This window comes from Fistularia commersonii, chromosome 5, assembly GCF_037954325.1.
Source record: "Fistularia commersonii isolate RoL2024-O1a breed Wild chromosome 5, RoL_Fcom_v1.0, whole genome shotgun sequence".
Taxonomy (NCBI): domain Eukaryota; kingdom Metazoa; phylum Chordata; class Actinopteri; order Syngnathiformes; family Fistulariidae; genus Fistularia; species Fistularia commersonii.
This window is the reverse complement of record NC_141288.1, coordinates 7,256,442-7,281,764: the sequence shown is the minus strand read 5'-3', so window position 1 is coordinate 7,281,764 and position 25,323 is coordinate 7,256,442. Positions and strand designations below refer to the sequence as shown.

The 25,323-nt window shown below is 40.1% G+C and overlaps 1 protein-coding gene across 4 annotated transcripts; it reads right to left on the bottom strand.

Annotated features, from left to right (window-relative positions):
• Nucleotides 1-453: 453 nt before the first annotated feature.
• pyroxd1 (pyridine nucleotide-disulphide oxidoreductase domain 1) lies at nucleotides 454-23,956 on the bottom strand. Of its 4 annotated transcripts, none has more exons than XM_086146664.1 (13): nucleotides 23,682-23,956; nucleotides 23,509-23,589; nucleotides 22,831-22,950; nucleotides 22,378-22,506; nucleotides 21,224-21,297; nucleotides 20,900-21,087; nucleotides 20,720-20,817; nucleotides 12,764-12,872; nucleotides 12,570-12,682; nucleotides 11,106-11,228; nucleotides 3,498-3,635; nucleotides 3,239-3,328; nucleotides 454-1,297 (listed from the first exon to the last, which is right to left on the bottom strand). In XM_086146664.1, the coding sequence occupies exons 1-13, from the start codon at nucleotides 23,754-23,756 to the stop codon at nucleotides 1,139-1,141; spliced, it is 1,497 nt and encodes a 498-aa protein (XP_086002790.1). In that variant the 5' UTR covers nucleotides 23,757-23,956; the 3' UTR covers nucleotides 454-1,138. The 4 variants fall into 4 exon arrangements, 3 of the variants coding, with proteins under 3 accessions (XP_086002790.1, XP_086002791.1, XP_086002792.1); XM_086146665.1 differs by having other exon boundaries at nucleotides 12,770-12,872; XR_015106152.1 differs by having other exon boundaries at nucleotides 1,267-1,297; nucleotides 3,239-3,351.
• Between the last annotated feature and the right edge of the window lie 1,367 nt (nucleotides 23,957-25,323).

Here is a 25,323-nt window from a genome sequence, read left to right as displayed (position 1 = left end):
CAAGTCAGTGCAGGTGAGTGAATACTTTTGGCCATATTGTGTATTTTAGGTTGTCTTAATAGATTACTTTTGATTCATTTCAAAATTAAAAGCTGTTGATAATTTTCACAAACATAAGATTGTAGTAACTGTCAAGGCTTAGTCTTGCAAAAAGACAACATTAAAAACAATCTACCAAAGTACAGAGAAAAATCAATCTGGACATTACATATGTTTCTTTTATAATGATCCAGGTTGGTTAAAAATGCATAACCCAGTCATAAATGATGACTGATGATTGCAGCTCATGAGAATCAGATTTCACAATACAAGATGGAACTGACTGTCTCATGTGGGGAACTTTCATACCTGAAAAATATCTAGTGTCAGTGACAAGAGGCTTCATTGAAAAAAAAGGAGCTTTTAAAATGAATAACTAAACAGTACCCTTTCCAAAGTTTTTTTTTTTTTCCATATCACTTAAATTTTATTAAATTGATTAATTTTATGCATGATCTCCTTTCACACTACAGTTGTTGGTAACATTAAAAAGTCCACACATATTTTGCTTGAACACATTTTTTCTCAAGTGCTTTGAGATACTCATGTCTATTTAATGCCAGGCTTGCACTTTACAATTTTCCAAGCGCAGACTTAAGGCTGGCAGTCATATGGAAATCGTAAGCAGTCTTGGTACTCTCCTGACAATACAATATCAAACATATTCTATATTATCGCAATTCTTAGCATTACATCACCATGAAGATATATATATCTATATTTGTTCATGTTCATCTGCTCTAGGTTGCTACACTATCCCCTGTGTACTCAAATTGCCCCATGGAGGACAAATAAAGTTTTGGGCTAAAATAGCAGATGTGCCGCAAATAGATGGTCAAAGCACTGCGTGGTAGCCACGAGTATTCCACGAGTATTTTCAAAATCTTTAGCTATGAGACCCACAGTCTTTGGTCTAAGATTACACTAAGACTTAAGACTAGCATTAAGATATGAGCTGACAGGTGTGAGTTGACAGTTTTACTCGAGTCTGAGGAAAATATTTTGTCTCCAGTGTTGAGGTGTAAGCCCAGTATAATTTGTCTTTAATTTGTTTCGTGGGTTTGTGGGACTTCATGTGCTTTTGAACAGAGCCTGGTTGCTAGTCAAAGTAGTCTTCCAAATCAATATTTGGATTGAGCAGCTCCTTTCCATATGGCGTCAGATCCATCTGATTCAGGATCAGGTTCTCAAAGGTCTCCTCTAGGTCTGTTTCTCCAATGAGCACTGCCCCAGCCATCCTCCCTCTGTGGAGAATCACCTGTTTCAAAGAGACAGGGCTTTCTGTAAGAAATTCTGATAAAGATCCACATGAGAAAAATGCTGATGACTTTTCTAACACTATTACAGTGCCTATAGTATTCACCCCCTTGGATAGTTTACCCTTTTAGTGCTCTCATAAATCAATCATGATCAATAAAATTTGGCTTTTCTAACACAAAACTCTTTAAGGTCAAAGCGAAAACAGATTTCTTCAAAGAAATGTCAATGAAATACAAATATATAAAGAAATATAATTGTTTGCATAATTAATCACCCCCTTCCGATCAGTATCTTGTAGATGCACCTTTGGATGCAATCACAGCAGTGAGTCTGTGTGAATAAGTCTTGATAAGTCTTGTACATCTGTCTACAGCAATTTTGCTCCATTCTTCCTTGCAAAACCGCTCAAGGTCTGCCAGGTTGCGTGGGTATCGGGCATGAACAGCCCTTTTTAAGTCCAGCCACACATTCTCTATAGGATTGATGTCTGGGCCTTGACTTGGCCACTCCAGAGCATTTACCTGGTTCTTTTTTAACCATCCTTGTTAGCTTTTGCAGTATGCTTCGGATCATTGTCTTGCTGGAAAAATAAATCTTCTCCCAAGCCGTAGTTCACTTGCAGAATGAATAAGATTGTCCCCCAGGATTTCAGTGTATTTTGCGGCATTCTTTCTGCACTCTCTCGTTACAAGCCTTCCAGGTCCGGCCGCTGAGAAACATCCCCACAGCATGATGCTACCACCACAATACTTAACGGTGGGGATGGTGTGTTTTTGGTGATGTGCAGTGTTTGGTTTCCACCTAACATGACGTCTTGTCTGACAGCCAAAAACTTTTTGGTCAGTTCGATTTTGGTCTCATTAGACCAAAGAATCTTCTTCCACTTGACCATGGAGTCTTCCACGTGCTTTTTGGCAAACTCTAGTCGAGATCTAATATGATCTAATATGACTTTTCTTCAACAGTGGCTTTCTCATTGCCACTCTCCAATAAAGCTTTGACCGGTGAAGAACCCGGGCAGCAGTTGCTATATGCACAGTCTCTCCCATCTCAGCAGCTGAAGCTTGTAACTCCTTGAGAGTAGTCATAGGGGTCTCGGTTGCTTCTCTCACTAGTCTACTACTTGCACGGTCACTTATTTTACAAGGTTGGTCTGATCTATGCAAATTCACACAAGTGCCATATTCCTTCCATTTCTTGATAATGGACTTCACTGAACTCCAAAGGATGTTCAATGCCTTGGAAATTGTTTTGGTATACAGCCCCTGAATTGTACTTCTCAATCACCCTTTCCCTGAGTTGCTTGGAGTGTTCTGTCTTCATGTTGTAATTGTCGCCAAGAATACTGATCCACTAGTCTGGACCATTTGGACAAAGGTGGTATATACCTCAATCACTTGAAGCACACCCACACCACTCAGGTGATCTTCATTTCACTAAATGTTAGACTATTGGCAAGAATTTGATGGCCCTCTATTGAATTAGACCATTAACTTAAAAAGGGGGTGATTTATTATGCAATTATATTTCTTTCTATATTTCTATTTCATTGACATAACTTTGTAGAAATCTGTTTTCACTTTGACATTAAAGAGTTTTTCCCCCCAAAAATTTAATTAAAAAAGTCAAATTTTATTGACCATGATTATTTTATGAAAGCACTAAAAGGGTAAAACATCCAAGGGGATTAATACTTATGATAGGTGCTTTGCTTACTAATTTTGTAATATGAGGTAAACATACATTCATTTTCTCTTATCTTGTTTCTAATTAGCTCTGGGTAACAGAAATGAAACATCATAGTGACTTTTTTTAATAACATAAAATTCGAAGACATAATTTGATAACACAGTGCTAGTACAGTGTAGTGCATACACCTGTAATGGCAGAATTCTTCAAAAAGATTGTGCCAGCACATTGTTATCATGAATAGTGTCACCTTGATATACTCCTGGCCTTTTGTGCAACGCACCAGCAGCTCATGGTCAGATCCTAAACCCTGGCCATTAAATTTTCCCAGTAGGACCACCTGTGAAATGATCAGAAGACCATCTTTTGTAATTGAGCAGAGTTGTAGAGAAAGAAAGACAGAGAAGAGAGAGAGAGAACAAAAGGAAACAGGGCAGTAGTGTAAAATTACCCTCTGGCAGTCAAGCATAGAAGTTATTGTAATGTTAAACTGACTTCTAGCAACTTACCTTGTAGTTAAAGAATTTAGTGATATGTGAGAACAGTTCAAAGCAAAAGTCCAGCTCTATTGTCTCTGAAAGAATTTGTGCCACCATGCAACGTCCTGCATACCAGCCCATCTGACGTGCTTGTGTCCATAACCGCATCTGCAAAAAATCCACAGCACAATATAATAATGATGAAAATGTATCCAATTTAGTATTCTGCACACATAGCTACATGGTGAAGGAAATGTGAGCAAGCAAGTTGGTATGGGTGGTTGGTATGAGTGGAGAAGTATGAGGTGTAAAATGTGATTAAAGAGTATCAGCAAGAATGCAAGGAAAGGTGTTCAAGACAGTGATGAGACTGGATATGTAGAACAGTTTAGAGACAGTGGCACTAAGAAATGACAGAAGGCAGAGCTGTTGGTAGCAGAGATGAAAATGTTGAGGTTTTCTTAGGGTGTGATGAGGATTGATAGGAATGAGTCCATCAGGGGGACAACACATATTAGATGTTTTGCAAATAACATCAGAGAGCCAGACTGAGATTGTTTGGACATGTACAGAGGAAGGCTAGAGAATATACTGGTGGGAGGATGTTGTGGATGGAATTGCCTGGCAGGAGGTTTAGTGGAAGACTAAGAGAACGATGAATGTAGTGAGGGTTAGACAGCTGATGGGGCAGTTGATTCGCAGTGGTGACACTTCAAAGGAATACGAGGAAGAAGTCACAATGAGAAATGGCACTGTATTCCAGTAATAACGCAATGTAGTGAAAGACGACATGAAGTTAGTTGGTGTAAGAGAAGATACAGAAATCAGGGTTGGATGGACAAAGTTTATTCACTGTGACCCATCGAAGGAACAGAATGAGAGAAGGAAATCACATCAAGAAATGGCCAGGTATTCCAGTAATAGTAGCACATCCTCACAAATTTACTTTAAGACTGTGTTTTCCACTTCTTCCTTTCTTGTTTTATACCTAGCACCGACTAACTGGGTTCACCCCTTCTGATTATTTGATTGACCAAAAGACGTGGTCTTGACATTTAAAAGAAAAAAAGCTGTGATGCAGTTTCTTTCCTTTAAAATAGTTTTTTGGTTAACATGCACTTTAAGTCCAATTAGAGATACCTGCCAAATGGATAATAGTAATTCAAAACAAGAATTGGAGAGGTAAAATTATGTTTGTGTGGAGCCCTGAAATGCACTGGTAGAGGGTATTCTATGCCCTGGTGGAAATAGCCAGAAACCTACACAATAAACAACATTCAGACACCTTGATACAACATTCATGATTTAAAAAAATACAAAAATAAATAAAAAAAATTAAATCAAAATACATGGAGCAAAAATATTGAATATTACCTGAAAAATAGGCAGGTAACATTTAAAATAAGCTAAATGTTGCCATAAAATGTAAAATTTTATTAAAAAGTGAATCCCAATCAGTTCTCTTCTATTAAAGCAAAGCCTTGCTAGTCTTGAGTGAGACATGAAAAACCTTCAGGAAATAATCAACTCATCATAAGGCAGGGAGTCAGCAACTTTAAACATTCAGAGAGCAATTTTGATCCATGGTGTTTCAGCTGCAGTTGGTATGTAGTTGAGGTTAATTTATTCAAACTCAGGGACCAAGTCCGAATGTGTTTGTGGTTAGACACATACATGAAAGGATTTGGAATCTTTTAGGTAGCTCAGTGGTAGTGGGGATTTAACCTCACTACCATCAGTGGGGATTTATTTTAGATAGATTTAGATAGATTTGAGATAGATTCTAAATCCCCGGCATCTTCACTGTGAGTCGCTTTGGTTAAAAGCATCTGCCAAATGACTGTACTGTAATGAAACATTCAGGAACTTTACATTCAATCTAACCCTATTTTCTGTATCCTCCTTTCTCACACTGACTAACTTCATATCCGCTCTCCCTCGTCCATTAATCTTCTCTTTGGTCTTCCTCTAACTTCCTGCCTGGCAGCTCAAATGCTAGCATCTGTCCACCAATATATTCACTCTCTCTCCTCTGCACATGACCGAAACATCTCATTCTGACTTCTCTGATCTTATCTCCAAAACATCTAGAGTATTTTCCGCACTATCAGGCGCATTGGATTATAAGGCGCACCTTCAATGAATGGCCTGTTTTAAAACTGTTTCATATATAGGGCGCACCTCATTATACGGCACATAGAATAGAAACTACTGTAGTGGCTGGGGTTGCGTTATGCATCCACTAGAAGCCACTGAAGCTGCGCTAAAGGCAATGTCAACAAAACAGTCAGATAAGTAAGTCAGTTAAACTTATTAATAGAATATAAACCAATGTTCTGACAACTCTGTTCACTCCCAAAACGAGTTACTGCATTCACAATACCGTACTGTAAACACCGTTAGCTCTTTGTAGCTTTGTAGCTCTTTGACCAGGGCGGCACTGGTCTGTGTCTCTCCAAGCCTGCCTTTGGGGGGGCATGGAGCAGTGTCTCCCTGTGCCGGTCCCAAGCCCAGATAAATGCAGAGGGTTGCGTCAGGAAGGGCATCCGGCGTAAAACTTTTGCCAAAACCAAACACGCTAGTCAACCAAAACTATACCATACCGGATCGGTCACGGACCGGGTTAACAACGACCGCCATTGGTACTGATGACCTACAGGGTACTAACTGAAATTGGGCTACTGTGGGTCGAAGAACAAGAACAAGAAGAAGAGGAGGAGGGTGTGTTCGGAAGCAGAGAGAGAGGAGGAAAGGAAAGAGTCTGGGACTGAGAGTAGGGACTTTGAATATTGGAACTATGACAGGAAAAGGTAGAGAGTTGGTCGACATGATGCAGAGAAGGAAGGTGGATATACTGTGTGTCCAGGAGACCAAGTGGAAAGGTAGTAAGGCTAGAAGCTTAGGAGCAGGCTTTAAGTTGTACTATCATGGTACTGACAAGAAGAGAAATGGAGTAGGAGTTATCTTGAAGGAGGAGTTTGTTAGGAACATCCTTGAGGTGAAAAGAATGTCAGATAGACTTGTGAGTCTGAAATTGGAAATCGAAGGTGTGATGGTCAATGTTGTTAGTGGCTATGCCCCGCAGGTGGGATGTGAATCTGAAGAGAAGGAGAAGTTCTGGAATGAGTTAGATGAAGTGATGCAGAATATTCCCAGAAATGAGAGAGTGGTAATTGGTGCAGACTTCAATGGATATGTTGGTGAAGGCAATAGACTGATGAAGAAGTGATGGGCAGATTTGGTATCCAGGATAGGAATGTAGAGGGACAGATGGTGGGAGATTTTGCAAAAAGGATGGAAATGGCTGTAGTGAACACCTTTTTCCAGAAAAAAACAGGAATAAAGGTAACTTATAAGAGCTGAGGTAGGAGCACTCAGGTAGACTACATCTTGTATAGACGAGGTAACCTGAAAGAGATCAGTGACTGCAAAGTAGTTGTGGGTGAGAGTGTAGCCAGACAGCATAGGATGGTGGTTTGTAGGATGACTCTGGTGACAAGGAAGATGAAGAGGACAAAGGCAGAGCAGAGGACAAAGTGGTGGAAGCTGAAAAGGGAGGAGTGTTACATGGTTTTCAGGGAGGAGTTGAGAAAGGGTCTGGGTGGTCAGGGTGAGCTTCCAGATGATTGGACAACTACAGCCAGTGTTATCAGGGAGACAGGTAGAAGAGTACTTGGTGTGTCATCTGGAAGGAAAGTAGATAAGGAGACTTGGTGGTGGAATGAGGAAGTGCAGGAATGTATACAGAGAAAGAGGTTAGCAAAGAAGAAGTGGGATACTGAGAGGACTGAAGAGAACAGACAGGAGTTCAGGGAGATGCGGCGAAAGGTAAAGATAGAGGTAGCAAAGGCAAAACAAAGGGCGTACGATGACTTGTATGCTCGGTTGGATAGTAAGGAGGGTGAGAATAATCTATACAGGTTGGCGAAACAGAGAGATAATGATGGAAAGATTGTACAACAGGTCCGGGTGGATAGAGGATAGAGAGGGAAATGTATTGACTGATGCTAGAAGAGTGATGGGAAGATGGAAAGAGTACTTTGAAGAGCTGATGAATGTGGAAAATGAAAGAGAGGCAAGGGTAGAAGAGGGGACTATTGTAGACCACAAAGTTGCACAAATTAGTAAAAGTGAAATGAGGAGGCATTGAAGAGGATGAAGAGTGGAAAAGCAGTTAGTCCTGATGATATACCTGTGGAGGTGTGGAAGTGTCTAGGAGAGGCAGCGGTAGATTTTCTGACTAGATTATTCAACAGGATCTTAGAGAGTGAGAAGATGCCTGAAGAATGGAGACAAAGTGTGATGGTGCCTATTTTTAAGAATAAAGGGGATGTGCAGAATTGTGGCAACTATAGAGGGGCAAAGTTGATGAGCCATAAAATAAAGTTATGGGAAAGAGTAGTGGAAACTAGACTGAGAGCAGAAGTCAGCATTTGTGAACAGCAGTATGGCTTCATGCCTAGGAAGAGTACTACAGATGCAGTATTTGCGTTGAGAATGCTAATAGAAAAGTACAGAGAAGGTCAGAGGGAGTTGCATTGTGTTTTTGTAGACCTAGAAAAAGCATGACAGGGTTCCAAGAGAGGAGCTCTGGTATTGTATGGGGAAGTCTGGAGTGGCAAAGAAGTATGTTAGACTGGTGCAGGACTTGTATGCTAGCTGTGAGACACTGGTACGGTGTGCTGTAGGGCTAACAGAGAAGTTCGAGGCGGAGGTGGGACTCCATCAGGGATCAGCCCTGAGCCCCTTCTTGTTCGCAATGGTGATGGACAGGCTGACAGATGAGGTTAGATAGGAATCCCCATGAACCATGATGTTTGCGGATGACATTGTGATCGGTAGTAAGAGCAGACAACAGGTAGAGGAAAATCTAGGGAGGTGGAGGTATGCTCTGGAAAGGAGAGGAATGACAGTTAGTCGCAGCAAGACAGAATATATGTGTGCGAATGAGTAGAACTCGTGTGGAACGGTGAGGCTACAGGGAGTGGAGATCAAGAAGCTGGAGGATTTCAGGTATTTGGGGTCAACAGTCCAGAGCAACGGAGAGTGTGGAAAAGAGGTGAAGAGACGGGTCCAAGCAGGTTAGAATGGGTGGAGAAAAGTGTCAGGGGTGCCATGCGATAAAAGACTTTCAGCCAGAATAAAAGGAAAGGTGTACAAGACAGTGGTGAGACCAGCGATGACGTATGGACTAGAAACTGTTACAATTACCAAAGACAGCAGGCAGAACTAGAGGTTGCAGAGATGAAGATGTTGAGGTTCTCTTTGGGAGTGACCAGGATGGATAGGATCAGGAATGAGTCTATCAGAGGGACGGCACATGTTCGATGTTTTGGAGAGAAGGTCAGAGAAGCCAGACTGAGATGGTTCGGTCACGTACAGAGGAGGGATAGTGAATATATTGGTAGACGGATGCTGGAATTGGAGCTGCCAGGCAAGAGGTCTCGAGGAAGACCAAAGAGAAGATTTATGGACGTAGTGAGAGAGGATATGAAGGCAGTTGGTGTGAGAGGAGGACACAAAGAATAGGGTTAGATGGAGAAAGTTGACTCGCTGTGGCGACCCCTGACGGGAAAAGCCGAAAGAAGAAGACTGTAGAGATGTTTCTACATGCAGCTCTCTGTTCAACAACCCACTGTTTGTCCAACAACTGTGGCCATCTCCCTTTGTTTATTCAGAAACTCTGTTTAGTCTTCTTTACTTGGCGCAGGTCATCTTGTTGCTTCCTCTACTTTCGTACCATTGATTCATTAATGTTGAATTCTCTCGCTGCTGCTTTATTCCTGTGTTTTACTGCGTGACTGATCGCCTTGAGCTTGAACTCTGCGTCGTACGCGTGTCTCTTGAAAGGTGCCATTTTGGGGTCTTCATACATCCACAAGTGGTGTGGGACACGAATTCCCCTATACCGTTTTTAACTGCTGCTACTTTGGCGACACCCCCTGACAATGGTAGCCATAATTAACCAATACTGATCCATATATAAGACACATCAGAATATAAGGCTCAGTGTTGATTTTTGAGAAAATTAATGGGCTTTTAGGTGCGCCTCATAGTGGTGTCCCTCTGGTAGACTTATTCCTGATTCTTTCCATCCCCAAACCTGTACTCTGCTCTCACTACAGATCACAATGTCATCTGCAAACATCATGATTCATGGACATTCCTGTCTAACCTCATCTTACAGACTGTCCATCACCACTGCAAACAAGAAGGGGCTCAGACCTGATCCCTTGAACTTCTTTTTTACACCTACGACACACCTCACCAATGTCTCACAGCTAGTTAGAATATCTGGCACCAGTCTAACATGCTTCTCTGCCACTCCAGACTTCTTCATACAACAGCATAGTTCCTTTGCTCCCACCACTTTGTCCTCTGCTCTGCCTTTGTCCTCTTGATCTTCCTTGTCAACACAGTAATCCTACAAAACAGTATCTGGCTACACTCTCACTTTAAGTACTTCGCAGTCACTGATCTCTTACAGGTTACATCGTCTATACAAGATGTAATTGACCTGTGTGCTCCTACCTCCGCTCTTATAAGTTACCCTATGTTCCTGTCTTTACCCCCAAAAAAGTGTTCACGACAGCCATTTTCATCCTTTTTGCAAAGTTGAACACCATCTGTCCTTCTGTGTTCCTGGATACAAGATTCTGCCCATCACTTCTTCATCACCTCTATAGCCTGCACCTACATGTCCATTTAAGTCTGCATCAATTACCAGTCTCATTTCTGGGGATATTTTGCATCACTTCATGCAAGTAATTCCAGAACTTCTGCTTCTCCTCGAACTCATATCCCACCAGTGGGACATGGCCACTAACAACATTGAGGATCACACCTTCGATTACCAGTTTCAGACACATACGTCTATCTGACATACATTTCATCTCTAAAACATTCCTAACAAACTCCTCCTCCAAGATGACTCCTACTCCATTTCTCTTCCTGTCAGTGCCATGATAGTAGAACTTAAAGCTCCAAAGATTCTAGCCTTCCTACCTTTCCACCTTCCTTCTATGCACCACCTTTTCCTGTCATAGTCCCAATATCCAAAGCCCCTCCTCTCAGTCCCACTCTTGTCTTTCCTCTTCTCTCTTTGCTTCCAAACACGCCTTCCTCCTCTCCTTCTTCAACCCATAACAGCCCAATTTCCGCTACTACCCTGTAGGTTATCCGCACCAATGGTGGTTGTTGTTAACCTTGGCCTCGACCAATGCCGTATGAGATTGTTAGGTTTGATTTGCATTTGGTTTTGGCACAAGTTTTACCCCACATGCACTTCCTGACGCAACCCTATGCATTTATCCGGGATTGGATCTCAGGCAGACACTGGCCCGTGCCTCCCCTGAGACTGGCTCTGAGAGACACTGGCCAATGCTGTCACTAGGCTGCATTTAAGGGGATGTGTAGCTATTAGCTCTTGACCTCAAGAAGCTCCTTGTTTGATAGGATAAATATCTTGAAAGATATTTGAAAAGTCAGGTTTGTGTGACGAGCATAAATATAAAGTAAAATATGGGTATCCCGAACAACCTTCAAAGACATGTAGCTAAAAGTCTTATATACAATAAAATTGTCAGTCAGAAAGATATTTTCTTTTCTAGGCATTACAAGTTTTCTCCTAATATCTACCTGGTGCCATAGTGGACTGTGTTTCCAACATGCAGTGCACACATCTCCCGCAGCATAGACATCTGGCTCTGATGTCATCATATGGTCATCTACTTGAAGTCCACCGTCATCTGCTAAAGCAAACTAAAAAGGGGAAAATAAAGTTTAATTATCTTGCCTTTCTCTTACAATAGAGGAAAAGGGCATATCCCCTGTATAGATTCACTTTTTTAAAGACTGAACAAGTAAACATTTTTCAGATACTGGAGGATTTTCTTGAATTTAGTGTTCCTATTCAATCCCCCAGATGTGGTCTGGCAAGTTGTCTTTCATTTCAGTGAGGAAAAACATCCTGACCAATACAAGTGTCATTACATAAACATGAAATAAATCTCATGAAAGTTATTGCACTCTTTATGCAGGTAAATTTTACCTGATGGCGCTTTTAGGTATATAAGACTATGGAGATCCAATATGTAACTAGGACTTAAAAGACAGCCACAGGTAAATGTTTACAATTAATGTTTTGCAGTTCTGTTACTGTTAAAATGTAATGAATAATTGTTTGGCAGAAAGCCTAAAATAGTAAAAAAAAATACAAACTGCAGCCAGAGCTATTGCAACTTGAGGCAGAAAAGGCTTAAGAAGGACCTTGTCGAGGGTGAAAGAGTATCTCACTTTCAAATTCCTGTAATGGATGTTTTTTAAAAAAAATCTAGTCAAGAAAACAGACACGTTGTTGGCCAAATGTGGTCTTGCCATTTATTGTACTTTATAACTGAGAACGTCAAATACTGTAATTTCCAGACTAAAAGACGCCTCTTTTTAAACATGCTTTGAACACTGCGGCTTAAACAATGATGCGGCTAATTTATTTTTTTGGGCTAACGAGCTTCATGCAAAAAAAAAAAAAACATTTAGCCCTGTCACATCTGACGAATGGAATTACCGTGAAATTCTGAGGCTGTTCAATTCCGACACTGAAGAAGACGATTAATGGTTTTAGTGTGCAGGAAGAAAAAGAAGATAGCCATCAACTGGCGTAGGACAAAGCGGGGATAGAAAATGGATGGACAGATGGACCTTGTCCTATTTATCATTAAACTTTTTCATCAGTTGTGTTACACGCACTGTTTGGAAAAAAGCATTAGAATGTATTTGTTGATGTTACCTGTATGTATTTAACTAAAAGTAAAAAAAAAATTCCTGTGTAACATCTTTCTGTGTAAATATCTCATGTTACAATGTGGACACCTGCGGCTTATAAACATATGTGGCCTATATATTTATGCATATATTTATTTAAAATTTTTTAGCCTGTGTGGCTTATATTGAGGAGCACTCAGTGGTCTGGAAATTACCGTATGCATCCACACCGAGAAACAATCCTAATAAAATTAAGTTTGGAAATAAACAAGCAAATGACCTTTCCAAAGTGATGCAGTCACAGAAGTATTACTTTTCAGAAAGGATGACATTACACACATTGTTGCCATGAAGAAATGGCTTGGTGTTTGGCCTAACTCCAGTTGCACTGACGACAAAGTCACATCCAAATGTCTTCCCATTGGTCAGCAGGATGTAAACAGGCCAAGTTCCTAGAGTAAAGAATGATCAGTTAAAAAAATGAGGTTCGGTCACTAGAAGAAACTTCACTCATTCTGTAAATTAATTATCACTTGAACCAGTATCAGATTGGAGTGTTGACAAAGTGATATGGGGCAGCTCCTCAGACGTAAAAATCTTGTCCACCTCACACTGATACTCCACTGTAACTTTGCAAAACCCCTGCATGCAAACAAAGAAATGAGAGTCAGAAAAGGTCAACACACATCCAGCTCTATATCACATTTCAAAAGACAATAATAGGAAAAAAAAAACAACTGAAGGCTTTAATGTTTTCACATTTTAGAATGACACGTCAGAAGAAAAAAAAGCCTCAGAATTATTTTATTTCAAATTATTTACTAAAACCTAAGTCTGACTGTGGTTGACAACATTAACATTTTCAGTATTATCTTCATCTTTTTTCTCACTTTCAAAAATGTGTCTTTTTTTGGCCCACATTTGTGTTTGAATTTACAATAAATTTAGAACTGAATAAGCCTTTCAGATGACTCGTGAAATGCCTTCAAGGAAAGAAAATCAAGTCCAGTTGCTATGATTAGCAGATTTTTACAAGAATTGACCATGGCCTGGATGACTGCGAACCTCAAAAGATACTTTGTGATTGAATTTACGTTAAGGATATATTTTATTTGAGGTCTTTTTGTGTTACATCAGGTCACTTTTTCCCAAATATAAACCCAAAGAAACCCAAATATACCTTGTTTGTATTGATGCTATTTAATAAAGTTAACCTATTGCACAGGACACAGTTTCTTCCCTGAATGACTACAAATATATATGTATAAGTGTATTTGGAGATTTTAGTTTGTATAATTTTATGTTATACACCACTGCACAAAAAATACATATACCGTAATTCCTGGACTACAACCCGCTACTTTTTTCAAACGCTTTGAACACTGCGTCTTTAACAATGATGAGGCCAATTTATGGATTTATTTGGGCTAACGAGCTTCATGCCATCAAAAGATTTAGCCTTGCCACATCGTATCAATGAAATTACTGTGAAATTCTGAGGCGCTTAAATGCCAACATCGAAGACGCCGCCTTTAATGGTTTTAGTGCGCAAGAGGATGACGAAGATAGCGATCGGCTGGAGTAAGACAGAGCGAGGATAGAAAATGAATGGATGGATAGGCTTTTTCTTGTGCTATTTATTATTAATCTTTTTCACAGTTGTGTGATAGCCACTGTTCAGAAAAAAGCATTTCCAGTACATATTTGTGAATGTTACCAGTATGTATTTAATTATAAGTTTAAAGAAATGTTTTCTGTGTGAATATCTCGTTACAACATGGACCCCTACGTCTTATAGACAAGTGTGGCCTAGATGTGCCCATGTATTTATAGAGATATTTTTAGCCAGCACGGCTAAAGTTTTTCTGATTCTACATTCAGATGTGCTCAGTAGTTCATAAATTATGGTAACAGAATTTTCAATTAAAAACAACATCAAACCTACACTAATTATTGGTCAACTTTTTAAGTTAATCACCAACTAATCAGTTTAAGAGATATTCCATCCATCCATCCATCCATCCATCCATCCATTATCAACTGCTTTATCCTACACTTAGGGCCACAGGGGATGTTGGAGTATATCCCTGTTTGTCATTGAGCGACAGGTAGGGTACACCCTGGACTGGTCACCAGTCAATTGTGGGGCCACAAACAACCATTCACTCTCATCCATTAGGGACATTTTTCAACTTTTTTCCCCTATCATCCTCTGCATGTTTTTGGGCTATGGGTGGAAACATGGAACCTGGAGGAAACCCACACAGAAGTGGGGAGAACATCCAAACTCCACATAGAAAGGCTCTAACTATTGCCTCACCTTGCCAACCTTTAGGAGGTATTTTGTGTTTCTATTATTTTGGAGGGATGAATATTTCTGGGGCATTTGAAGATGAAATCTCAGGCTTTTGGTAACAATAACTGACACTTTCACACATTTCTTACATTTCTTATATACAATCAGTACAGACGTATTGAATACCATACTCAGTCATTAAGTACAACTCTTACAACTATTGTAAACACACAATAGTCATTTATTTTGCAATCAGTGACTGGCCTCTTGAACTCATGACTATTAATAGACACTGGGTCTCATCCCCTGATATACTTTGCCAGACTTTAAGTTAACCGCAGCTGCCTTAAACTAGAGGCTGTTGCATACATGTGAACTATCATCCTCAACAGAAAACAACAATTCAGATATTTCTGACTTTCAGAGATTGTTTTGAGTCTTTATGAATCTGCACTGTGAGGCAGTTAACATGCAAAAGGCAGCTCAGATGTTTGTGCATGTTATATATTTGTATAAGTTAGAAATAACCTTGCTCATTCTCTCTCCTGAGTCTTGTTTCCAAGTTTGCATGATATATGATACTTTAAGACCTAAAACATTGTGGTGCCATGTCACATGCCAAGTAAAAAACAAAATCTGAAACTAAAGCTCCAAACCTACATACCATATCAAATCTTTAAAAAAGTTGAACAGATGCATCAGGTCCACTATCAACTACAATTCATCAATGAATCAGTTGTATTTTTGGAATGTTTCTGAATGTAAATTTTAAAATCACCATAAGAGGCCATAGAGTAAGAATGAAAATACTTAATTAGGGAAACTATAAATATAGAGTTGATGAATCACATTGTTGTTTACGGAGTCCTTTTCTACAATGACCAATATATAAGTTTGGTTTCATCTGAAAATTCGGATTCATCTTGTCAGATGAAGCACAAAAATGTATCTCCTTTCCATTATAAGTGGAAATTGTCAAAAATTACTAATGTCAAGGGAACTTCAATCACCATATTTTCCGCATTATAAGGCGCATCAGATAAGGCGGACCTCAATCACTGACCTGTTTTAAAACGGTTTCATATATAAGGCTCACTGCATTATAAGGCACATGGAATAGAAACTTCTGTAGTGGCTGGGGTTGTGTTATGCATCCACTAGATCAGGGGTGTCAAACTAATTTCTCATCGCAGGCCACATACGGCCTAGGTAGATGTCAAGTGGGCCGGACCATTAAAATAATGGCACACTCAGCAATAAATAACCAAAATATCATGTCTTTCCTCTGTTCCGGTGTAAAGAAGTACAAGGACATTAGGAAAGTCTTGGAATTTAATGAACAATCCGTTTACAAAACATTTCATGAAACACCTCATATTTCCTGAGACAAAAGTGCAATTTACTGCAATTTACTTTTGTCATTCACATGTATGCATTGCAATCATGTGATCATTGATTGTACAAAGGCTCAAAACTTTAACAAGTAATTGGTATTGAAAAATATAGTAATGTACTTTAAGATTAAATGAGACCTATAAAGAAAGGGATTTTTAAACCATTTACACATCTGCATATAAAATCTGAATTCAATCCCTGACTACACCCTACAAACTAAAAAGAGTGCTATTAAACTTCATACATGAAACATGCATACACATAGTATACATACTAAAGATGTATGGAGTTGCATGAAAATTGAATTCCACCATACTCGTTTGTAGTGAAGCTGGTGACTAACATTAAATTGCACATTTTCGCAAGCAATTAGGTTGCTGGCTTTTACCGCTGCTTCACTGATTTCTCAGCTATCGGTGAAAGTGGACTGCGGATACCTCAGACCCGCCAGCAAATCGTTGATCTTATCTCTGCTCATTTGTCTTTGCAAGCTGTCATATTTTTCACTCTGATGAGTCTCGTAGTGGCGCCGAATATTATATTCCTTTAATACCAAAACTTGTTGCAAACGCGCCAAGCACAAAGGTTTCCCATGCGTCTCCGTAAATCAACAGGACGTGGTCCATTTTTCTTTGAAAATTCTACACTAACTACTTTTCTGTTTTGATAACGACATTATGGCTACTGAGGGAGTAGCAGGGAGATAAAGAACTGGTTAGAAACAACTTCGTAACAAGCAGCAGGTGATGCATTTGGTATCATCTGCTGATTGGTCCGTCTCAGTGACGCAGATTGTCGTCTACTCTGACCAAAATAGTGCGCACCCTAGCGAGATACCTTAGAGACACCTTAGAGATGTTTCTAATGCAGCCTCAGGGCGGCACTGGTCTGTGTCTCTCCAAGCCTGCTTTTGGGGGGGCATGGAGCAGTGTCTCCCTGTGCCGGTCCCAAGCCCAGATAAATGCAGAGGGTTGTGTCAGGAAGGGCATCCGGCGTAAAACTTTTGCCAAAACCAAACACGCAAGTCAACCAAAACTATACCATACCGGATAGGTCACGGACCGGGTTAACAACAACCGCCATTGGTACTGATGACCTACAGGGTACTAACTGAAATTGGGCTACTGTGGGTCGAAGAACAAGAAGAAGAGGAGGAGGGTGTGTTCGGAAGCAGAGAGAGAGGAGGAAAGGAAAGAGTCTGGGACTGAGAGTAGGGACTTTGAATATTGGAACTATGACAGGAAAAGGTAGAGAGTTGGTCGACATGATGCAGAGAAGGAAGGTGGATATACTGTGTGTCCAGGAGACCAAGTGGAAAGGTAGTAAGGCTAGAAGCTTAGGAGCAGGCTTTAAGTTGTACTATCATGGTACTGACAAGAAGAGAAATTGAGTAGGAGTTATCTTGAAGGAGGAGTTTGTTAGGAACATCCTAGAGGTGAAAAGAATGTCAGATAGACTTGTGAGTCTGAAATTGGAAATTGAAGGTGTGATGGTCAATGTTGTTAGTGGCTATGCCCCGCAGGTGGGATGTGAATCTGAAGAGAAGGAGAAGTTCTGGAATGAGTTAGATGAAGTGATGCAGAATATTCCCAGAAATGAGAGAGTGGTAAATTGGTGCAGACTTCAATGGATATGTTGGTGAAGGCAATAGAGGGATGAAGAAGTGATGGGCAGATTTGGTATCCAGGATAGGAATGTAGAGGGACAGATGGTGGTAGATTTTGCAAAAAGGATGGAAATGGCTGTAGTGAACACCTTTTTCCAGAAAAAAACAGGAATAAAGGTAACTTATAAGAGCCAAGGTAGGAGCACGCAGGTAGACTACATCTTGTATAGTCGAGGTAACCTGAAAGAGATCAGTGACTGCAAAGTAGTTGTAGGTGAGAGTGTAGCCAGACAGCCTAGGATGGTGGTTTGTAGGATGACTCTGGTGACAAGGAAGATGAAGAGGACAAAGGCAGAGCAGAGGACAAAGTGGTGGAAGCTGAAAAGGGAGAAGTGATGCATGGTTTTCAGGGAGGAGTTGAGAAAGGGTCTGGGTGGTCAGGGTGAGCTTCCAGATGATTGGACAACTACAGCTAGTGTTATCAGGGAGACAGGTAGAAGAGTACTTGGTGTGTCATCTGGAAGGAAAGTAGATAAGGAGACTTGGTGGTGGAATGAGGAAGTGCAGGAATGTATACAGAGAAAGAGGTTAGCAAAGAAGAAGTGGGATACTGAGAGGACTGAAGAGAACAGACAGGAGTTCAGGGAGATGCGGCGAAAGGTAAAGATAGAGGTAGCAAAGGCAAAACAAAGGGCGTACGATGACTTGTATGCTCGGTTGGATAGTCAGGAGGGTGAGAATAATCTATACAGGTTGGCGAAACAGAGAGATAATGATGGAAAGATTGTACAACAGGTCCGGGTGGATAGAGGATAGAGAGGGAAATGTATTGACTGATGCTAGAAGAGTGATGGGAAGATGGAAAGAGTACTTTGAAGAGCTGATGAATGTGGAAAATGAAAGAGAGGCAAGGGTAGAAGAGGGGACTATTGTAGACCACAAAGTTGCAAAAATTAGTAAAAGTGAAGTGAGGAAGGCATTGAAGAGGATGAAGAGTGGAAAAGCAGTTAGTCCTGATGATATATCTGTGGAGGTGTGGAAGTGTCTAGGAGAGGCAGCGGTAGATTTTCTGACTAGATTATTCAACAGGATCTTAGAGAGTGAGAAGATGCCTGAAGAATGGAGACAAAGTGTGATGGTGCCTATTTTTAAGAATAAAGGGGATGTGCAGAATTGTGGCAACTATAGAGGGGCAAAGTTGATGAGCCATAAAATAAAGTTATGGGAAAGAGTAGTGGAAACTAGACTGAGAGCAGAAGTCAGCATTTGTGAACAGCAGTATGGCTTCATGCCTAGGAAGAGTACTACAGATGCAGTATTTGCGTTGAGAATGCTAATAGAAAAGTACAGAGAAGGTCAGAGGGAGTTGCATTGTGTTTTTGTAGACCTAGAAAAAGCATGACAGGGTTCCAAGAGAGGAGCTCTGGTATTGTATGGGGAAGTCTGGAGTGGCAAAGAAGTATGTTAGACTGGTGCAGGACTTGTATGCTAGCTGTGAGACACTGGTACGGTGTGCTGTAGGGCTAACAGAGAAGTTCAAGGCGGAGGTGGGACTCCATCAGGGATCAGCTCTGAGCCCCTTCTTGTTCGCAATGGTGATAGGCTGACAGATGAGGTTAGATAGGAATCCCCATGAACCATGATGTTTGCGGATGACATTGTGATCTGTAGTGAGAGCAGACAACAGGTAGAGGAAAATCTAGAGAGGTGGAGGTATGCTCTGGAAAGGAGAGGAATGAAAGTTAGTCGCAGCAAGACAGAATATATGTGTGCGAATGAGTAGAACTCGTGTGGAACGGTGAGGCTATAGGGAGTGGAGATCAAGAAGCTGGAGGATTTCAGGTATTTGGGGTCAACAGTCCAGAGCAACGGAGAGTGTGGAAAAGAGGTGAAGAGACGGGTCCAAGCAGGTTAGAATGGGTGGAGAAGTGTCAGGGGTGCCATGCGATAAAAGACTTTCAGCCAGAATAAAAGGAAAGGTGTACAAGACAGTGGTGAGACCAGCGATGACGTATGGACTAGAAACTGTTACAATTACCAAAGACAGCAGGCAGAACTAGAGGTTGCAGAGATGAAGATGTTGAGGTTCTCTTTGGGAGTGACCAGGATGGATAGGATCAGGAATGAGTCTATCAGAGGAACAGCACATGTCCGATGTTTTGGAGAGAAGGTCAGAGAAGCCAGACTGAGATGGTTCGGTCACGTACAGAGGAGGGATAGTGAATATATTGGTAGACGGATGCTGGAATTGGAGCTGCCAGGCAAGAGGTCTCGAGGAAGACCAAAGAGAAGATTTATGGACGTAGTGAGAGAGGATATGAAGGTAGTTTGTGTGTCAGAGGAGGATATAGAGAATAGGGTTAGATGGAGAAAGTTGACTCCATGTGGCGACCCCTGATGGGAAAAGCCGAAAGAAGAAGAAGATTTGTTACAGTTCAAGAGCTTTTAATAAAACGAAAGCAAGAAGGGACGCCCCTAAATTCACTGATGTTCACGTCGCTAGCTGGCGCTGTTGCCTTCATTTGATTAGTGACTGTAGAGATGTTTCTACTTGCTGCTCTCTGTTCAACAACCCACTGTTCAAGTTTGTCCTACAACTGTGTCCATCTCCTTTTGTTTGTTCGGAAACTCTGTTTAGTCTTCTTTACTTGGCGCAGGTCATCTTGTTGCTTCCTCTACTTTCGTACCATTGATTCATTAATGTTGAATTCTCTCGCTGCTGCTTTATTCCTGTGTTTTACTGCGTGACTGATCGCCTTGAGCTTGAACTCTGCGTCGTACGCGTGTCTCTTGAAAGGTGCCATTTTGGGGTCTTCATACACACACAAGTGGTGTAGGACAGGAATTCCCCTTTACGTTTTGACTGCTGCTGCTACTTCAGCGATGGCCCCTGAATACGGTAGCCATAATTAACCAATACTGATCCACATATAATGCGCACTCTCGTATTTTTGAGAAAATTAAAGGCTTTTAGGTGCGGCTTATAGTGCGAAAAAAAAAAGAGCTCAGCAATATCATATTTTAATCTTGGATTTTGGTTGTGAAAAAAATGGTTGCCAACAAGTTTTGGTCAGAATAATTCACATTTGCAAATTACATAACCTGTTTGGAGCAATTGGCTTTTAAATGGTGGACCTCTATGAAAATCGCAGTAGGTTTAGCAAAGAAAGAATGGTTTAAATAGTTTCTAACCTGCTCTGCTCCTTGAAGAACTATTCCTTCATGCCAGTATGGACCAAGGGCACTGCCAGGCTCTGTAGTACTGGTGAAACATCTTTGCAAGTACTCATCTGAGAATACATTGAAAACACATAAACATAAATTTTGCATTCTGTGCATCTTCTTTGCCAAAAATTGCAATAATTTTAAAACCTGCAGTGAAGGTCTGGACAGCCTGTTGTTCTATGGTGTACTGAGGCCTCTTAAAAGAACCATCTTGCTCTGGCTTGTCAGCTTCGAGTGAGGGGATGAAGAACTGTGCCGCTCCAGCATCAAAAAAGGTGTTTCCTATTGCTTTATCTCTCACAGCCCAGATCACCTCACAGCCCTTGACTTTATATCTATAACATTACCATTTAATAATATTGTTATACAATAAATTACCAAAGAAGATCATTTTGATAATTTTTACATGACATATGCAACTATTTTTATTTAGATGAAAACGGTGTTCATATTTAGTTACATGAGACTCACACTAATTCCAAAGCAATTCCTCCATTTCCAACTATAACAATTCTTTTGGCTTTGGATAACTGCTTCTGAAGTATCTGAAATACAAAGAAGAGATATCAAACATTTCTGATTTTATGTATAAATCCATTAGGCATTAGAAATATAGCACAGTAGTTTGTTCTGATGAAAAGGCAAATTTCCATAAATTTTTCTACAGTCAATAAAGGATATGCCCTTTTACAAAGTTAAGTAAATAATCATCACATTATTATTTCTACACATTTACAAAGCATTCAGAAGTCGCTTTCTTTTCTAGAGATATTTTTCTCAGAACTCTAGATAATTCTTAAAACACAAATATATCTCGATGTCTCTGACTTGAAGTATTGGGTATTCTTTGCTTAATTACAGAGTATTTTCTTCTTTATTTTGAAAGTGGAGAAAAGTGTCAGGGGAAATGTGTGGTTGAGCCAGAATGAAAAGAAAAGTTAGAAAATAGTGGTCAGAACAGTGGCATTGAGGAAAAGACAGGAAGCAGAGCTGGGGGTAGCAGAGTTCTCTTTGAGAGTGACTTGGATGAGGAATGAGTCTATCAGAGGGACAGCACATGTTAAGATATTTTTGAGAGAAGGTCAGAGAAGTAAGATGGTGTGAGAGAAGAAGATTCAGTGAATAGGGTTAGATGGGAATGGCTGATCTGCTGTAGCAACCACTGAATAGACAAGCCAAGGTAAAGGAATAAGGAGATTTTGAAAATATGTTTTCAGGGATGTGCAAACATCTTTTATTAAGTTCTTACAATTTTTATGAAGTTATGTTATTAATTTCTTCCGAACTAATAACATATAAATAAAAAAAAAAAAATGCAGGAGAATATAGTTTCCAATTTTTGTATTGATGTTTTTTTCCTCTTTAATAGAAATCTAAAACTTTATTTTCTAGGAAATTAAGGTTTTTCAGGACATAAAGAAGACACATTGGATAAGAATCAACATCCTGGCTTTTTATTATATGAGTTTGTGAATTCATTTGACATTCAACCTGGATGGTAAGACCATTAGGAGGGGAAGGGAAAACACTAATATTTCCTTGGCAAACAATTTAGACTGCTTTGTTTAAACAGCATCTTCGAAAATTGAATGGTGGCACAAATGTTGAGAGTGAGTGGGTGGTACCTGGATACTGTCAGTGTCACGTATGCCCAGTACATGCAGCTTTTCCTGAGCTAGGAGCTTTGGCCTGGCTCCACTGCAGATACACAGCTTCTCATAACCAAAAACACAGCCATCTGCAGTTTCAACACGCTGAGCACACATGGAGGTTGATAGGACAAGCTGTAAGCTGTCGTTCAACTGACAGACAGCGCTAATATATTGTTGTGATATATTTTGTAAAGTCATACTATAAAGTCTACTATTACCCAAGTGTAATTAGTAAAATTTTTGTGACATACATTATAAGTGACCTGTAAGATATTACTAGCAGTCCTTCGAACTTTATTAAAAAATACAATTACAAAGTAAAAAAAGCCTTGTTTTCAAAACTAATTGTATTTCTCAGATCCATCAACAAAACAGCATTTTTTTTTTTCATAAATTAACGCTCCATGCAGTTAAATTCATACTCACATGAGACTTTGTGTTCAGTGCTTTGACAGCAGAATGAATAATAGTCAGGTTGGGAAATTTCTCCTGTAGAATACTGGTTGATTGCTCTTTCACATCGAATTCTTCAAGGACCTTGGATAACTTTTCAATCAAGCACAAATCAAGATAAGAAGCAACTAATTTACAGCAAGAAAAGAGCTGTTATGTTGTTTAACTACAGGACAAGGCATTATATGAAAAAGAAATCGGAGTGGATATGTAGCGCCACTGTTATTTTTCTATTGAATAGGCGCTTACTCCCAAACGGCGTTTTTGGAGCCCGAATACGCTATGTTTTGAGATTCTGGGATCTGGGAGCCCTTTAAAATCCAATCATATAGCAACGGTGTTTGTTTTGTTTGAGTAATGTAGCTGACAAACGTTTAAGCCAATTACAACAAAAGCCTTGCATTCCCGTCCCTTTAGCATCTTTTCAGAAAAGTTGACACATGGAGCAGTTGCGTGCTCCATGTCTGCGTATATAAATGGTAGCAAAGTTATCTCGCCACTCACGGGCCGACGGTATACACTGCAGCGTTTTCGGTTTCTATCGAAAGGATTTTGAATCGAAACGAAATTGTGTTCGTCTCCGTGAGTAATAGCTTTAGACTGAGGACAGTGAAAAACGAGTTAAGTTACCTTTGCTAGCAGCACCCTCACCTGTTTGAAGTTGGTCACTATCTTGATGTGGGGACCGGCTGTGATCAGAGCAACCTCAGCTGACGGAACCTGGGTTAAAAGCTGTCAATAACATTTAGATACAAGTAAACTGTCAACTGCATTTACGCCATTATGCTTAGTGCTTATAGTAGTGCTAACTAATAAGCTATTACCTGCTCCAAACACGTTACCCCCGCGATGCCACCTCCCACGACGACAAACTTAAATGTTTTCTCTTTTGTAGCCATTTGTTCAACATACTAAAACTATCATCACGTAGTCTACATTCGTTAGCAAACGTTTTCGGAAACGCAAAAATCCATGTTGTGAATCAACGACCTCTCAATATAGAAAAGTTAAACGCAAGCGTAAATTCTGCTTTAAATTAGCTTAAGCTCATACCAGCGTGTGAGAACGTCGCGTGCCACCTGATTGGCGTAATATCCGTTTTCCCAGCTATCTACGGCAAGCAGCAGGAATCACTTCTGACCGCCGTAAATCTGAAGTATTTGCGTTGCAGAAGTTTTTTTTTAAACCTGTTAAGGAAATGCACTGTTTGTTTACAGATTTATTCGCAAAATCAGAAAATCGTTATTCATTTTATGTATGGTTTTTACATCTTGCCAAAACCCCTTTCCCCAACAGGGAATCTCAGATTAACAGGAAATATTTTAGTTATTTTTAGTAACTGTCACAAACACAGCACCAAAGGATTTTAATTCAAGTTAGAAAATGATATTCCTAATTAGTTGTGATGCAGCAGTAAACAAATGCTGAAAGTCAACACTGAATAGACGATCTTGTGGTGTTTCAACGATGAAATAATGGCGGAGGCGTAGAGGAGTTCGGTTCTTTAATTTGAAACACCAACAAAATACAACTGGGACTTGAACATCCTTGATCCCCAAAATATACGAGGGATATGCAGGATAAGGTGTAAAGATGATGAATGACTAACGAGTGAATATATATTTTTTGGCTATATCTTTAAAACCAGCAAATAGACTTTGGTGATTTTGATAGGTTGTGGCGGACACAAAGGGGCGCGGTCTGTCACTCCACGGGACTAACGGTCGGCGGTCGTAACCCTTGCCCTAACCCTAACCCTAAGTCGGGTATATTTAGTTGATCCCAGATGTTCAAGTTCCAGTCGTATTTTGTTGGTGTTTCAAAATAAAGAACGGAACTCCCTTACGCCTCCGCCATTATTTCATCGTTGAAACACCACAAGGCATTGTTTAGAATCACGTCCTATTCAACATATTCTAGCACCAGACACCAGCTCAAAAGAATCCCAAACTTATTTAAAATTTGGGAAAAAACGATTCAACTTGGTGAGATAATCACTTTTTGCCCAGCAAGGCTATGTCTTTTAAACATGCAATTAGACTATTAATTTGGACATCTATTTTGTATAATCTTGTCCTAATCAATATATTTTAGAGCCAGACACCAGCTTTGAAGAATATCCAAAGTTATTCAAAACTTGGCAAAAAAATTGTCTGCTTGGTGATATAAGAATTTTTGGCCTACTATGGCTATATCTTTGAAACCTGGTTAACTGTGGTTATTAGCGATTTTGACATATATTGTGTTGAATTTCGCCTATTCAAAATTATTCTGCACCTGGAAGCAGCTATAAAGAATTCCATAGTTATTTACAACTTGTTCCAAAAAGCTTCAACTTGCGGAGGAAACATTTTTTGGCCAAATGGCTATATCTTTTAAACCTGCTGCTGGATTTGAGTGATTTTCATATATATTGTGCAGAATCATTTCCTATTCAACATATTTCAGCACCAGACAAGAGCTTTA

What these genes read in the sequence shown, in the direction of transcription:
- pyroxd1 (XM_086146664.1), bottom strand. Translation starts at nt 23,756, where the DNA reads ATGGCTACAAAAGAGAAAACATTTAAGTTTGTCGTCGTGGGAGGTGGC. An exon ending in GGAATTGCTTTGGAATTAGT is followed by an intron (nt 21,088 to 21,223) that starts GTGAGTCTCATG and finishes GTAATGTTATAG; the next exon opens with ATATAAAGTCAAGGGCTGTG. An exon ending in CCAATCTGATACTGGTTCAA is followed by an intron (nt 12,683 to 12,763) that starts GTGATAATTAAT and finishes TCTTTACTCTAG; the next exon opens with GAACTTGGCCTGTTTACATC.